The 17,379-nt window shown below is 35.2% G+C and overlaps 1 protein-coding gene across 1 annotated transcript in view; it reads left to right on the top strand.

Annotated features, from left to right (window-relative positions):
- LOC125666163 (reversion-inducing cysteine-rich protein with Kazal motifs-like) overlaps positions 1-17,379 on the top strand; it is a 62,979-nt gene that overhangs the window by 19,573 nt on the left and 26,027 nt on the right. The window contains exons 4-7 of the mRNA XM_048899299.2: positions 4,654-4,690; positions 11,972-12,054; positions 15,981-16,062; positions 16,604-16,792. Of these exons, the coding sequence (XP_048755256.2) occupies positions 4,654-4,690; positions 11,972-12,054; positions 15,981-16,062; positions 16,604-16,792 (391 nt within the window). The remainder of the gene's footprint in view (positions 1-4,653; positions 4,691-11,971; positions 12,055-15,980; positions 16,063-16,603; positions 16,793-17,379) is intronic.

Genomic DNA, 17,379 nt, shown 5'->3' with positions numbered 1-17,379 from the left:
ACTCTATCCCCATGGTCATTGTGTGAAGTGAAGTTTACAGGTCTTGGGATTTTATCGACCAACCTTGACCAAAGTGACTGTATGATTGATGAAGTCTATATCCAGAACAGAGAAATATTTTCATCTGGTCCTATAGACAGAAGGTGGGGGTGGTTAACAGAATGGCAATCATTATTGCCAGCCAGGCTTAAGATATAACACAGCTGGCCTTCCACTGCATGCCTGGAGGAGGAGAGGGAGGGGGGGGGGGGTGTTATGGAGGAAAGGGGGTTATGCTAAATGTGTAGCCTGGAGGAGGAGGAGAGGGGGTGTTATCCTTAATGTGTAGTCTGGAGGAGGAGGGGGGGGGGGGGGGGAGAAGCCTGAAGGGGTGTTATCCTTAATGTGTAGTCTGGAGGAGAGGGGTGGTGGTGTTCTCCTTAATGTGTAGTCTGGAGGAGAGGAGGGGGATATCCTTAATGTGTAGTCTGGAGGAGAGGAGGGGGATATCCTTAATGTGTAGTCTGGAGGAGAGGGGGGGGGGTGTTATCCTTAATGTGTAGCCTGGAGGAGAGGAGGGGGGGGGGTATCCTTAATGTGTAGCCTGGAGGAGGAGGAGGAGGAGAGGGGTGTTTTATCCTAAAGTTGTATGACATTGGAGATGTCCATCATGTTGTCAGTAGGTGAAGAAATTCTTCACCTTAACCTCTAATGATACAGACACACCAGATACTAGGATGATTTAATGATTGTATAAGTATGAAGTTCTACAGTGTTGTATTGTTTACATTCCTGAGGAAGCCCAGTCCTATTTCTTTTACCCTCGGACTTCACACCCGGCCATCTATCTGAGTCCCCTCCCCCCACATTTGACTTAACTCACATGCATCTATTTAGTACCTCCCCCATTGACATTTGACCATATGTGAACTTTAACTGCGCTAATTTCAGGTTTCCTCCTTATTTTATTTCATTAAATTATCTCCAATTCAAACTTTCGCTCTTTCACTTAAACATTCGGACCCTTACTCTCCACTTCCACATTCAGACTTTGATCGCCAGTTCCACATTCGGACTTTGATCGCCAGTTCCTCCTTTGTGTTCGGACTTGAACTGACACAACTTCATCCCTCTAAATCCGAATGTTTAATGTTTAGAAGTTCCACCCTATACCTATTTTCTCGCTGTGCCGACCCTCCCCTCCGTAATTGTCTGCCTTTGTGTCAGTCCAATGACCTTTTCTTTGTCCTGTCCAGAAGTTAATCACTGGAATTCGATAATTGAGGGCGGGGAAGGTTCCCACCACAAAGCATGCTGGGAGATTAAATGAACAGCTTTAGAATATTGGACCGCAATCTCTGGACTTTTAAAATGCGCCTGTGATTTACCTTGCATGCAGTCTTTGCTGAGAGCTATTGTGAATGGCTTGTCGTCTATACGGACTGCGTGCATGTCTTTGATGAAAAATCTAAACTCTCTGAATGGTGACTGAGTTAAAGAAAGAAAAAATAATTACAGGAAATTCCCATTTTGATTAGAATTATGTCTGGCAGTTGATATGAGTTGTCGTAGCTCTCCTCTCTTACAATGATTTTAAACACAGGAGGAGATGGGTACTTCGATATTTCTAGGTTAACATTCACGACTTCAGATTCACGAGTTCAGACTCACGAGTTCAGACTCACGAGTTCAGACTCACGAGTTCAGACTCACGAGTTCAGGATATGGGTACTTAGATATTTCTAGGTTAACATTCAAGACTTCAGACTCACGACTTCAGATTCACGACTTCAGACTCACGACTTCAGATTCACGACTTCAGATTCACGAGTTCAGATTCACGAGTTCAGACTCACGAGTTCAGATTCACGAGTTCAGACTCACGAGTTCAGGAGATGGGTACTTAGATATTTCTAGGTTAACATTCATGGCTTCAGACTCACGAGTTCAGACTCACGAGTTCAGATTCATGAGTCCAGACTCACGAGTTCAGATTCACAAGTTCAGGACAGTGGTTGGTTACTCTGATCATTTATGTTATTGGATTAAAATTTTAAACTCCAAGTATATCCTGTTTTAAAAATCAAAAACTTATAAACATCTTTAGGCATGTTGTCATCTGTTGCTTTTCTTAACCACTAGTGTTTAAGATCCTCCTTGTTAATTACTAAATTTAGATCCTCCCCTCTTGTTAATCACTTAAAGTTAGATCCTCCCCTCTTGTTAATCACTAGTGTTAGATCCTCCCCTCTTGTTAATTATTAGTGTTAGATCCTTCCCTCTTGTTAATTACTAGTGTTAGATCCTCCTTGTTAATCACTAATGTTAGATCCTCCCCTCTTGTTAATTACTAATGTTAGATCCTCCCCTCTTGTTAATCACTAATGTTAGATCCTCCCCTCTTGTTAATTACTAGTGTTAGATCCTCCCCTCTTGATAATTACTAGTGTTAGATCCTCCCCTCTTGTAAATCACTAGTTTTAGATCCTCCTTGTTAACCACTAATGTTAGATCCTCCTTGTTAATTGCACTAGTTGTAGATCCTCAATCCCTTTTCTTGTCCATCAGATAGCTGTTATAGTTTGCTTTTATTCAACAATTCAGGAATTCATAAGATTTGGTTATAGGAGATAATTTCTGTAATGATCAGTGTAATATATAAATATATATTCATCAACTGCAAGTTTAAATCTGTAATGTGCTTTTATCATTTCATTGAATCAACTTGTTCAGTATCTGACTCAGTCTAATTAAAATCATTTTTTTTCTAATTGCTCCAGAACGATTAGAAAAGATCCGATTTTTAAAATCTGATTGAATTTGGCTTCGTTAATTGTAATCGTAATAAAAGTATTTCTCCAAGCACTAAATTAGCAAATTTCACCCTGCCTTTCGAAGGACCATGTTACAAACTTGTGTACAGATTTTTCACTCAAAATCACATCTTTTTAAGGACGTAATGTACGGAATTATCACATGTATGTGTACTGTAAATTGAGGATTAAAGTATGCCCCATTAAAGATAAAAATTTGCATATAGACCTGAAACTATTGTAAGTCAACAACAAGACTGGTGTAACAACCTGTGTGTCAATTGAATTATATCAACATTTGATATTATAATTAACAGGGAAAACAAACTTATCTTTTTACAGGAGTCATAGCTTTGTAGATACTCGCTCCTGAATCTTTGAAGGAGTTATCTCCCTTTTTAAAACTATAACTGTGATTTTTTTCAATTATTGGCAGTTGGTGGGCCCCGAGTTTGTTCCATTTTTAGAACTCTTCATTGTTTATAGATATCTATTCCTGTCTTCACAGCGATTTAGAGTTTGTTCCCTTTTTAGAACTCTTCATTGTTTATAGATACCTATTCCTGTCTTCACAGCGATTCAGAGTTTGTTCCCTTTTTAGAACTCTTCATTGTTTATAGATACCTATTCCTGTCTTCACAGCGATTCAGAGTTTGTTCCCTTTTTAAAACTCTTCATTGTTTATAGATACCTAATGATTTTCCTGACTTCACAGCGATTCAGAGTTTGTTCCCTTTTTAGAACTCTTCAGTGTTTATAGATACTAATGGTACATGCTGAACATTTTCCTGACTTCACATGAAAGCTGATTCAGTTTGTTGGCAGGTGATGAGGTATTTAGTTACAAGACCCACACCACTTCAGTGTTATATTAGAAATATGCGGCTGATTAATTCACAAGGCATTGTTAGCAAACCAGGGAGGAGCAAAGAACTGCCCGTAATCGGAGACTGTCCCATTAAAAACATAACCTAATAATGCAGGGTAAATCGAAATACAATATGTTGGAAAGGAAAATTTGAAAGAAAACACTATGAAATATCAAGTGTTTTTGTTAAGTTGGCAGACTGGGTACTGTGTGGGGAGAAATGTGGACAGGAATGAAGTGTGTTTTTAGGGGTGTCATTTGAGCGTTTGACTGACATCAGATACAGGCATGCTGTTGTGAAGTATGCTGATGACAGATTTGTGTTCCTGCCATTACTATAACCACCCCCAATAAAACTGGGCATGCAATGAAGTAAAAATCTACACATATTGTACTCATATCCACCAGAGAAATCCAGATTTCACATTCACAAGCTTCCTAATGTGAATCCAGATTTCCTCCTCATTATAGGCTTCCTAATGGTGAATCCGGATTTCACATCCACAAGCTTCCTAATGTGAATCCGGATTTCCTCCTCATTATATTAGGCTTCCTAATGGTGAATCCGGATTTCACATCCACAAGCTTCCTAATGTGAATCCGGATTTCCTAGCTCCTCACATTAATTGAACTTACATCTCTCACTTGGTTTGCATTTACCCATCCCCTCCCCCATAATTCTTTTCCTCAGGGGACCTGAGCATCATCGTTATCATCATCATTCACCACCTACACGGTCATCATCATCATCCTCATCATCAACATCATCATCATCAACATCATCATGCATCCTACATGTTTTCATTCAGATGGCCTCTAGTTTAGTTTATTGCACATTAATAGACTTAATGAATGTGAATACATGATAATCTTATCAAAGATGAAATAAATCACTTTTGTTTTCATTCATTGAAGGTGAAATGATTAAATCACTTTTGTTTTCATTCATTGAAGGTGAAATGATTAAATCACTTTTGTTTTTATTCATTGAAGGTTGAATTCTGGCAGTGTGTGAACCAGACAATTCTGGGTAAGTTTAAATACAGGTTTGAATTAAAGAAGACTATATATAAAGTTTAAGATTTTATAAAAAAAAAAATCGAAAAAAAACAAACAAAAAAAACCAAAAAAAAAATAGTAAATAAAGATTTCGGTTCTATTGAATATATAGCATTATATAGAAATCAGTTTTTGTATGGGAAGACAATAATGTAATTTTACTCCATGCTGAGCCTCTGGATAGTTTTTCTAACATAAATATTAATAACAAGAGTTTGTAAACCTCATTTTGTTTATCATTGAAATAAATCACAATTTTACAACTAAAATTTAATCTAAAAAGAGCTGTAGTATAAAATACTGTAAGTCTATGCAATATCACTGCATGATTTATGTACAATTTTGAATTTGGTCCAACCCTTTTGAAACTCGAACAAACTTTTACATCAGATTTATACATTGGAGTTTTAGACTAAATTTATAAATGTATTTGATACTTTTTTCATAGTTTATTATAGTTGAATTTTCAGTAGAGAGTGAAATTTTCAGTAGAGAGTGAAATTTGAATCTTAAAGTTAATTTAATAATGTAGTTGAATTTTCATTAAGAGTGATATTTAAACAATAAAAGGCTTTCTTTTTTTCCATCAGGTGATGAAGGTATATAGCTAGCATTGCAGAAAAAATATATAACCCGCTTAAGCAGTTTTTTTCTGACTCAGCTAGCATGTATACCTTGTATACCTTCATCACCTGATGAAACAACAAAAACATTGAAGACATTTTATTGTTTATATTTATATTTTTATGTATCGTTTTAAAATATAGATTAGATTTAAGTGCTAAGACCCATTCGCTACGTTAAACGGAACAGCCAATGCACCCTTTGACCTTGATGACTCCCCTTTATCTGGTAATGATGAGATAGACAGGTGATGCTAAAAAAACAGATTGAACTAGTTTGCAACAAACATGCATTCACTGTCAATTTCAAAAGAAATATAAGAGAAAAGATTCAGTGAATGTAAATATTTGATGAGTCTGAATGTTGCTTTTATATGACATCTAGGTATTTATATTGATAGATGTTTAACTCTATAAGATTTATTGAGTATTTGTAGGATTTCAATTGTTATGTTGATATTGACTTTATAAGGTCAGAATTATCCAGTCAGTACTCTACAATAAATAATCAATTCAACTGCCATTTCTATTGAGGAAAAAGATATAAATCAAACTTTTCAGTCATTGAAATGAATAGGAGTCGGCACCTGACTGCAATGAGATTGATATACAGATTTGGTAAAAAAAAAAAATAATTCCCAAGGACAAAAACTTTATAGGAAAGATTAGTGACTTATGTAATTCTTAATCCAGGCTGAAAACTGGAAACAGAGAACTCAGTGTGTGACTGTCAGTCATGTTCAATGAAGTGGACTGTAATATTTGGCAATCATTACACTGCATCAAACATAGAGGTGACCCTGATCATGTTGAGTGACTCTTCTGTTGAAGGAGTATGAAATGGTCCATGTTAGCAGTACTGCAGTAGGTGTCTGACTGAGAATGTTAGTGGGCTGTAAAACTTTGACACACAATTAGTGGAATACTGAAATGACACTATAATAGGCTAATAACATATATAGAAATTTTGTTCTGTAGGTTGGATTGAGAGTCTCTGAAGCATATATTATTTTACGAACATCTTTTTGAAAACTTATGTACTTTGTAATTTTTGAAGGCATTGCAATTTTTAAATGGATTACGTTATACCAGATATAGCAAAGGTGAATGCATGAGTATTATGCTAAATGAAATGAATTTAAAGTGGTCCCGAGGGACTAGTTGTATATTGCTAAATGAAATGACTTCTTGTTGTATTTACATTTTGTTATATATCATAAAATTAAAATTTTTATACTGAAAGTTTTGCCTAGGAGATCTGAAATACCTCAGAAGCTGACAATAGTTTTAATATTGAAATGCATTATAGGGAGTCTCTACTGTTTGTAGTGTTAATTATGTCATACAAAATGCAGTTAATATTGTTAAGAAGCCAGCCGATATATGAATAAATATCAAATTTGATTATTTTTTAGGGTTAAGGTAACTCCATACTTCCAGTTTTATCTGATACAATTTAAAATGTGTATTTATTTCTATATATTCATTAGAGTTAAAACTAACAAATTATCAAATAAAATTCATAGGTCATCACACTTTTTAAAATGTGAGACGTACATTAACAGAATCATATATATATCACCGTCAAAAAATTGCAATTTTCCTTAAACAGTGTTATCAAAATTCCATACAAACTGGTTATGACGATGTAGTAGCATTCATAACAATTTCATGGACCTGTTTCTTCACAAAAATATACAAAATGTCTGTAAAAGATAAAGGAAATCATTGCATAATTGACTTGATAAAAAAATCAATAGAAACAGAGTTATTGCCCTTGGATTCAATATTTTGAAATGTATCATTGATTATTCATCTATAACTTAGATTTTTGAAATATTTAATTTTTTACATGATTTTTTACAATAACTAGAAAAAGACTCCAACAAAATTTAATAATAAAACAAAACACTGATAAATTACAACAGCAATTTAAGGTTAAATTTTCTTCACATATGTTTTTTTTTTTTTTACCTGAGAAGATAAAGGGGGATATATTTTGGCAGCAATTTCTAGAAAATATAAACTTTTTAAGAATATCTTTGATATTAGCATATTTGCAGCAGTAATTAACATATATGAATACAAATTTATTTTTTGATGAATCTCTTAAGTGTTTCTACTTTTCAGATTAAAGTATTTCCACCCCCGTGTGCATCATAGGATTTTACGAAATCTTTATTTCATTAAACTTTGTGTATGATAGAAATATATATCTCGAGGAGGAATCTTATATTCACTTGATTTTTATAAAAAATCTGGTAAACATGCAATTTGATACTGAAAAAGGTTTATATATATATATATATATATATATATATATATATATATAAATGATCAATTATCTTTATTTAAAAAATGTTGTCAAGGGCAATAACTCCTATGCTGATATTTCTCTATTGAATGTTTATTATACAGTTATTTCCTTGATATCCACAATTAATTCATATATATTTACAAAGCAGCTGTTTTTTGCAACTGTTGGAATTAAATTTTTTTCATATCAACCAGTTTTTATGTAGTTTCATCAGGGATGCTATTTAACGAAAATGTGCCATTTTCTGATGTTCATATAAACTTTTGATTTTGTATGTCTGACATCTTTAAAAATCTGGCAACATATATATTTTCTTTGGTTATTGATTAAATTAACCTATATATCAAGTGGAAATATACAACTTTTCTCCTTTTAATAATAATTTTGATAAGTCTCTTGAGGGTGGAACTACCTTCATCACAGTCTCTGAAAGTTTGAAAAGATTACACTTGCAATTCTCCCCATGGAAGGGAGCTTCTTATTTAAACCTATTAAGAAAATTGTGGACAACTTTCTGCATGCTTAGTTTTCTTTTTTCTATCGTCTCGAATTGTCACTAATACTCAACAACTATTCGATCCTCCCCATTGTTGCCCATCTGTGAGATTGTACCATAAGCAACCACTTTTAGATTCTCTCCTTTTTATTGCCTTTGTGGGGGTATACATATAATTACTTTGAATTGATAGACACCCTCCCCCTTTTGATCTCAGACTTTAAGCAGACATATCAATGTTTGGTCATGGGCTTAGAGATGCTGGTTTTATATTTGTGTTTTTATTTGATTTTGTTCTTTCTTTTGTTTACTTTTTCATTTAGGATTATTTGCTTTGTCTAACATAAGGCTTCTAGTATTTAGGGCAGTTTGTATTTTGACTTTATATTTAAAATGACTGGTTTGGTTTGGTTTGAATTTCACTTGACACATTCATTTCAGTGATAATGAACAGTTTCACTGAGTTCTCTCTTACATAGATTTCATTTTGTTATAAGTCCTAGATCCTTGTGCAGAGTTACAGGTCCTGGATCAGAGTTATGGGTCCTGAATTAGATAACAGGTCTTGAATTAAATAACAGGTCCTGAATTAAATAACAGGTCCTGAATCAGATAACAGGTCCTGAATCAGAGCTATAGGTCCTGAATTAGATAACAGATCCTGGATTAGATAACAGGTCCTGAATCAGAGTTACAGGTCCTGAATTAGAGTTACGGGTCCTGAATTAGATAACAGGTCCTGAATCAGAGTTACGGGTCCTGAATTAGAGTTATAGATCTAAATCGGAGTTATAGGTATTTCCTGTGTACATAAATTTTCTCATAAATGTAAAGCATGGATCAGAAAATTAGCTGAATATTATGTAATTGAAAATTTCATTGATTTACATAAATCAGGTAATAAACTTAAGGTGTAAGCATATGTTGTTCAATGCTAAGAGTATTTCATTCTTTAAATAAATATTTCAATTTTTGACTGAATAGATTTTGAAAAGCCCATCATTTTGAGTATAGATTTACAACATGGTGTTGAACTGAAACACTGCCTAATTCCTTTAAATCAAATTTGATGTCTTAAAGATAAGAGTTTTATCTAACTGTGACAAGGTCGGGTCCAATGTTATATTGTACTATATCCTACAATATCACAGATCAGTGTTATATTGCACTATATCCTACAATATCACAGACCAATGTTATATTATACTATATCCTACAATATCACAGACCAATGTTATATTGCACTATATCCTACAATATCACAGACCAATGTTATATTGTACTATATCCTACAATATCACAGACCAATGTTATATTATACTATATCCTACAATATCACAGACCAATGTTATATTATACTATATCCTACAATAACACAGACCAATGTTATATTGCACTATATCCTACAATATCACAGACCAATGTTATATTATACTATATCCTACAATATCACAGACCAATGTTATATTGCACTATATCCTACAATATCACAGACCAATGTTATACTATATCCTACAATATCACAGACATGCAATGTTATATTGCACTATATCCTACAATATCACAGACCAATGTTATATTATACTATATCCTACAATAACACAGACCAATGTTATATTATACTATATCCTACAATATCACAGACCAATGTTATATTGCACTATATCCTACAATATCACAGACCAATGTTATATTATACTATATCCTACAATAACACAGACCAATGTTATATTATACTATATCCTACAATATCACAGACCAAAGTTATATTGCGCTATATCCTACAATATCACAGACCAATGTTATATTATACTATATCCTACAATATCACAGACCAATGTTATATTGCACTATCCTCTGCCCGTATTGTGGAACAATTTCGGAACATTGACCGTTTGTGTGTGTAAATAGAGCCTCAGATAAGAAAGAAAGTTTAAATGTCAATAATGCAGTTTTCGGAATCTTTCTGAGGTGTTTTTAACTTTTGTGAATATGGCGTTCCCATTAGGATTTATAATACAGGTATTTTGTAGAACTAATGACGCGTACTGTTGGATAAAAGTCCATCTAAGATCAACACCGTCCCCCGACTTAAAACCCTGCCATTCTCCAGGGCTGTGTTCTTAAGAGGGATCAGTCAGTCGGTTTTGAACAGTAGGAGAATAATGGACAGGGGTGTAGTGAGGCGTTGACTTTGATTATCAGATTTCTGGTGGAGTACACTCTGTGAAAATCCCCTGATGATTGACAGGGGGAAAAAGCTCCGACCATTGATTGACGTGACAGGATCGACAGTCAGTGAAGTGATGTAAAAAAGGCACACAGAAAATCAAACGGTTGCTGCTTGTAAACTCGTGGAAGAAACCAGGGTTGATTTGATGTTTGAGATTTGTTAGAAGTCTGCACTTACAAAGGAATGGGGCGGGGAACTGTTGCTGCCGTATGTGTGATTTTGACAGAGGGGAGGTCAAAGGTTTGCACCCTATTGACACCTGTGTGTTCAATCTCTATCTGGTTTTATTTTTGTTCAGAGGGAGGCAATTCTATCAGTCAGCACTGAATTTTTAAGAATTTTGTGGATCGTGAAGATTTGAGTGGGTGCATCATCTGGAATTTTGTATCTCCATTACGATGTGTCTGCATGTACCTCAATCTGAACTTACAGAGATAAAGTGTACATCACACACCTATCTGTAGGCTGTACCTCAATCTGAACTCTCAGAGATATAGAGTACATCACACACCTATCTGTAGGCTGTACCTCAATCTGAACTCTCAGAGATATAGAGTACATCACACACCTATCTGTAGGCTGTACCTCAATCTGAACTCTCAGAGATAAAGAGTACATCACACACCTATCTGTAGGGAGTCAATTGTTTGCATTAAATTTAAAAAAAAATAATTTATCTCTCAATTCTCAGAGGCATATTTTCCATCAAAACTTGAGTTATGAATAAATGTAATATGTACACACTGGATTGAAAAACATGATAGATTTGTCATGTAAAGTGTGCTGTTTTATATTGGTTACTGAATGAAGAGGAAAACTCAAGGTCATAAACAATAGACTGAGCATGATTGAAGCCAGCTGTCTTATTATGTGTAATGATTACGATGTCCAAGAGGGAATAGACAGCTGTCTTATTATGTGTAATGATTATGATGTCCAAGAGGGAATAGACAGCTGTCTTATTGGTGTAATGATCTGTCCAAGGTATTGACTCTGTCTAAGGTAACTCTGCCCCCCCCCCCCCCCCCCCCCATTAGAGTTGTAAATACACATTGAAATATCTGTTAAGTTTGTGTATTGTATCCCCCTCAATACAAAGGGATTAGTCAGCATGTGTGCAGTTGGTCCTTCTCACTGTTAAAGTAAGTAAATCTAAGTCAAGGTTATTGTTTTGGCAGTGAGAGGATGCTCTGAGCTTTCAGAAGCCAGAGGTTGAGGACCATGTTTGTAGAAGACTTGAGTTCCAAATCGATTGTGTGTCATGTACTTAAAAATACTTTTGCCTGGATTTGATGGTCATTCAAGATTAAAATTTTGATTGATTTTTATGTCAATAGGCCATGAATTGAAGCATATTGTAAGGGGATGTTCTGTGCTCTACAGTACTTCATTATAGAGGGGTGAGAGTTTACAGTACTTCATTATAGAGGGGTGAGAGTTTACAGGGTGTAATACTACTGTTTTTTATGTAGATATTGCAATGTAGACCTAGCTTACAGTTAGAGATACCATTGATTAGTTTTTATTTTCTCAGTCGTCCAATCATTAAAGAGACTACCAATGATTACATTTTATTTTTTCAGTCGTCCAATCGTTAGCTGTGTGGTCCGGACGACCTTGCTGTGACCTTGCCAAAAATCGAGTGTGCGAGCAGGATTGCAGAAAGGTGAGTGACAATGTGACAAGTGATTAGGTCAGTGTTTTATCACTGTATGTTAGTCCATAAAGTGGAAACCATAACTTCAACATAAACTGCTGTCCACTGCTGCATTCACTGTACGGCAGACTCACATTATCACCAGTGTGAGACCGACATTACACATGTGAGACAGCCATGTGAGATTTTTCCGCCTCACACTACTGCGTCGTCGTTGATTATGATGTCATATTTTGTCTATGATTTACGTTACACAACGAAGTAAGATATTTTGCATTGTTTTCTTTGAATGTCGATGTAGCTTTCCGGGGTAGCGCCTTGGGTTATAGTATCGTATTTGGAGATTCTGGGACGTATGGTTTTGGATCTGTCTGTTAATCTGTCTGTTTATAAAAACTCTGACCTTGGCCATTAAACCTTTGAATGGATATCATCATAGGGCTTTCATATTTTACATGCCATTGTGTATTTTTTGTGAGAAGACCTTTCTTTTCCTACTGCAATTTTTTTTTACCTTGTGACCTTGACCTTGGAATTCATCTACTTTTGAAACACATTAACCTAGCCCTAACTTTTGAATGGATGGTGATAGGGCTTTCATATATTTCACTTGAATATTTCTTCTGACAAGATCTTTCTTTAGATACCAATAGTACTCTGCTGTCGTATGGAGGCATCAGTGTTTTTCAAACTCATCTTGTTTACTAGAAGTTATATATATCATTAGAAGTTATATATATCATTAGAAGTTATTTCAACTCTTAACGATTTAGAATGCCTTAACCAACAAGCTTCAACTCGTTTAGGTATAACACAAAAACGTAGAATTTTTCTTGATGAATAACTCAGGTGAATTATATTCTCCCAGAAGTACAAAATGACAACCCCCCTAAAAAAACGTTTCAACCAACACGGTGGTCTTATTCAAGATTGACGTAGATTTTTCTTTTGTTAATTGACTTGGAGAGAAAAAAAAAACCCTGTATAATTAAGCTCATCTAATGGATATGTCAAACGAAGACAGACTGGAGAAATTTTTCTCATTAGTGTTAAAAGCTTTAAAATCATCTTGCACAATTCTGGAAAGTCTGTGAAGAACTGTGACTGATATCAAAGAAGTGGAAGGGGGACAAGGTGGGCAGAAACAGAAGGGTGAGGGTAAGGAATTGGAAGTACGGAATGGGGGTGGGGTCAGGGATTATGGGTTGGGGTCAGGGATTGGAGGTACAGGATGGGGTTCAGGAATTGGGAATGGGAGTAAGAAATTGGGGGTGGGAGTAAAGGATTAGGGTGGGGGATAGGAGTTTGGGGTTGGGAGTAAGGGATTGGTTTGGGAGTAAGGGATGAGGTAAGGGATTGGGAGTGAGGGTAAGGGATTGGGGGTGAGGGTAAGGGATTGGGGTAGGGATAAGGGATTGGGGGTGAGGGTAAGGGATTAGGGTAGGGATAAGGGATTTGAATAAGGATAAGGGATGGGGGGTGAGGGTAAGGGATGACAGTGGATCAGTAAGGGATGGGGGTAAGGGATGGGGAAGATAAGGGATTGGCGGTGGGGGTAAAGGAACCATAATTAGGAAGTGATATAAATGAAGGAAATGACAGTTCGAATCCATTTCCTAATTCTTAAACCACACATTCCCCAAAAGACATGAGGAGTATTGTATTGATTGAAATGTTAATTATGGACAGAGAGAAGGAAAATGAATAGTGAGAGAAGTTTATAGGAGAGATTTTAAAAATGTAATATTGTTGGCAGAGAAGGAAAATGACAGTGTCAGTGCTCAGAAAATTGTAGTGGAGAGAAATCATAGAGAAGTATAGATTGTAGATAATGAAAGAGTCTGTGTAAGGGGGGATGATCATAGACTCAAAAAATGGGATAATTTGAGGACCTGGAAAATAGGGAGTACTGTAGTACAAATGGAGAGAGAGAGAGAGAGAGGAATTTAGAGAGTAAGAAGGAATGTAGAAAGTAGGGAGGGATGTAGAGGACATGGAGTTGTGAGTCTGTGGTTCAGTTGTGAAGGATCATTAGAAATAATGCCCCTCCCCCTTGGTATTTCATTGCTGTATCTGTGGGTACACAGGGGGAGGGGGGTCACTTCGTGATTACTCTTTTTAAAGATGTGCACTGAAAATCATTGAGGTTTTTCATGGCATGTTTATTTCAACTCCCCAAAAAAGCAAAAAAAAAAAAAAACCCCAATTTTGCACTAGGTTTTACTTGTAACCAACAGTAACAAGCCTGATATTGACAGGCGATGATAAGTGCAACAAGGTCAAACTTGGCAGGTTAATCTTATCGCTCTCTGTAATCTTATCTCAGTCAGCAGATGCATCTTAATTATCGGAGATAGCAAAAAACATTGTCCAAATGACATCAGCTGATACTGTTTTAAAAAAAATGATCAGTGCAAGCAACCTATTTAGTTCAAATGATTAAGTAATGCTGGGAGAGGGTGGTGATTATAGCGTAGGTAATTAGACAATTATGAACAATAATCCAGAGAATCTTAATTAGCAGTATGTTAATTAACAAAAGGAAAAAGGCAGCTCCTTAATAAAATTATTGTGTAGAAATTAACATGCTGAATTTTAAAAATCTCCTCAGATCAAGTTTCTTTGTTTTTTGTTGGAAATTGAAATACTGGGTATGTGTGAACATTAGACATGGAATAACTAACTTTAAAAAGATAACCATTGTCTGTTTTAGTAATAGACAGGGAGTTATATTCAGACATATTTAACATGGAATAACTGTAACTTTATAAAGATAACCATTGCCTGTTTTAGTAATAGACAGTGATTTATATTCAGACATATTTAACATGGAATAACTGTAACTTTAAAAAGATAACCATTGTCTGTTTTAGTAATAGATAGGGAGTTATATTCAGACATATTTAACATGGAATAACTGTAACTTTAAAAAGATAACCATTGCCTGTTTTAGTAAGAAAGGGGTTCATGAAACACAAGAGAAGAAAAATGAAAATGTTTGTCAGAAAGAGTAGCAGAAACTTCATCAGATGAAATCAGTATGTCGGCGAGAGATGAAGTCTGACAGAAAGCACTTAGCCCACTCCTAGGTCCCAGCGCGGAGGGGAGTAAATAAGCTATTAAATAAATTGTTTCTGTCAACGAAGAGATGAAATCGCAGGCAAAAAACAAGCCAGGCTTATGAATTGTATCGCACAAAAATACACTTTTTGTCGCCCTTTTCAAGTTTGATTAGTGAGATTTTTAAAAGACTGTAAAAGATCTGCAGCGGCCCGGGTTATGATATTTTTTCTGTGTGTGTGTGTGTTATCTGTAGAGCTCCTGTGTATCCCAGTGTAGTATATATCAATTCAGGAATTAAGATTGTGTACAGTACATATATAATTAGGGGCGAAATCAAAAGATCCATGTTGGATAAAAATCTAAATTCAAATAGTTAGGGGGGGGGGATAAAAACTTCCATAAGTTTCTGTCATCCGACATTGACTACATTTCAGTGAAAAAAAAAAAAGACAAGTGACTGTTAAACACCACATAATGATATATTTTGATAAACATTTAATAGTTTGATTGTATATACACGTTGATTTGTGAATAAACAGTGGAAAAGGTATATAGTGTGTTAATTATATTCATGAGTTTTTACTTGTTAATCGATTAGTTTCAATTAACATTCATCATATTTAGATAACAGAATTATTTCATTAAACAGAATATGATAATAACTTTTATTGGAGGTGGGGTGTTAGAAATCCCTACACCACCCCTTCACTAGCTTTTATTGGGGGGTGGGGTGTTAGAAATCCCTACACCACCCCTTCACTAGCTTTTATTGGGGGGTGGGGTGTTAGAAATCCCTACACCACCCCTCCACAAGTTTTCTATATCCACTCCTGTGTTGTATTATATATCAATCCTTTCTTTTGTTTTGCCAGGCTCACTCCCTGAATGAAATCCATAAGTCCTGCGGAGAGAGATTGGAGACCAACCTGTATACATGTGTAAAGAAACAGAGAGGTAAAGGTCAATTGTCAGAGTTCAAAAGTCACGGCTACAGTAGCAGAAATTTACAGCTGAGATTTTATTTAGATAATGGGTGACAGACTCCTAGCACAGTGCAACATTTGACTATGTTTTATTTATTTTCCCCATGTACTTTTGTGTTTACTCATTATATACTATATATGAATGTACAGAATATTATACATTAGTGAAGACAGTCCAATGAAATTTACTGAATATTATACATTAGTGATGACAGTCCAATGAAATTTACAGAATATTATACATTAGTGACTGCAGTTCAATGAAATTTACAGAATATTATACATTAGTGACGACAGTCCAATGAAATTTACTGAAGTGTTATACAGATGGTGATTTATTGTGTAATAAAGCCCTATGTCTTTTATTTTTTCTTACCTGTGTTTAAGCTGTTGTTTTTTTTTTTACCTGAGGTCCACCCGGATTTTATCTGTGGTTTCTTTTACCTTTTTTATCTTTGTTTTGCCTGTGTTTTTTTTCCCTCCATCTAATTTTTTTTACCTGTGTTTTACAGAGGGGGAGATATGCTGTGGAGCTGATCAAGATTTCAACTGCCATGTCACCTGCCAGGGGTCATTCCTCGCCAATTATAACCGTAAATCTCAGCGCCACGTTCTACGCCCGCAGTGTAAGAGTACCAGCTCAATAATGCAGTGTGTCACAAGTCATGTCAACCACTTCCAAGTCGTCAAACTCATCGATCGTAAGTCACCAAAGTCACTCTAGAAATATGTTGCTATTCCAATAATTACCAAAATCAATTAAAATATGCTAGTGCCAAAAAAGTTCTATATTGTAAATCACGTACAAAAAGTCACCAAACAATTATGTCAACAATATCATAGGTTGTAAGTCATCAAACTCACTGATTGTAAGTTATCAACTCACTGTCTGTAAGTTATCAGACCCACTGATTGTAAGTTCAAACTCACTGATTGTAAGTTATCAAACTCGCTGATTGTAAGTTATCAAACTCGCTGATTGTAAGTTATCAAACTCGCTGATTGTAAGTTATCAGACCCACTGATTGTAAGTTATAAAACTCACTGATTGTAAGTTATCAACTCACTGAATGTAAGTTATCAACTCACTGATTGTAAGTTATAAAACTCACTGATTGTAAGTAATCAAACTCACTGATTGTAAGTTATAAAACTCACTGATTGTAAGTTATCAAACTCACTGATTGTAAGTTATCAAACTCGCTGATTGTAAGTTATAAAACTCACTGATTGTAAGTTATCAAACTCACTGATTGTAATTGATTTGATCAAATCCATTGAGTTAATT

Source organism: Ostrea edulis, chromosome 10 (assembly GCF_947568905.1).
Source record: "Ostrea edulis chromosome 10, xbOstEdul1.1, whole genome shotgun sequence".
Classification (NCBI taxonomy): domain Eukaryota; kingdom Metazoa; phylum Mollusca; class Bivalvia; order Ostreida; family Ostreidae; genus Ostrea; species Ostrea edulis.
The sequence above is the reverse complement of the archived record's forward strand: the minus strand, read 5'-3'. Positions and strand labels throughout refer to the sequence as shown.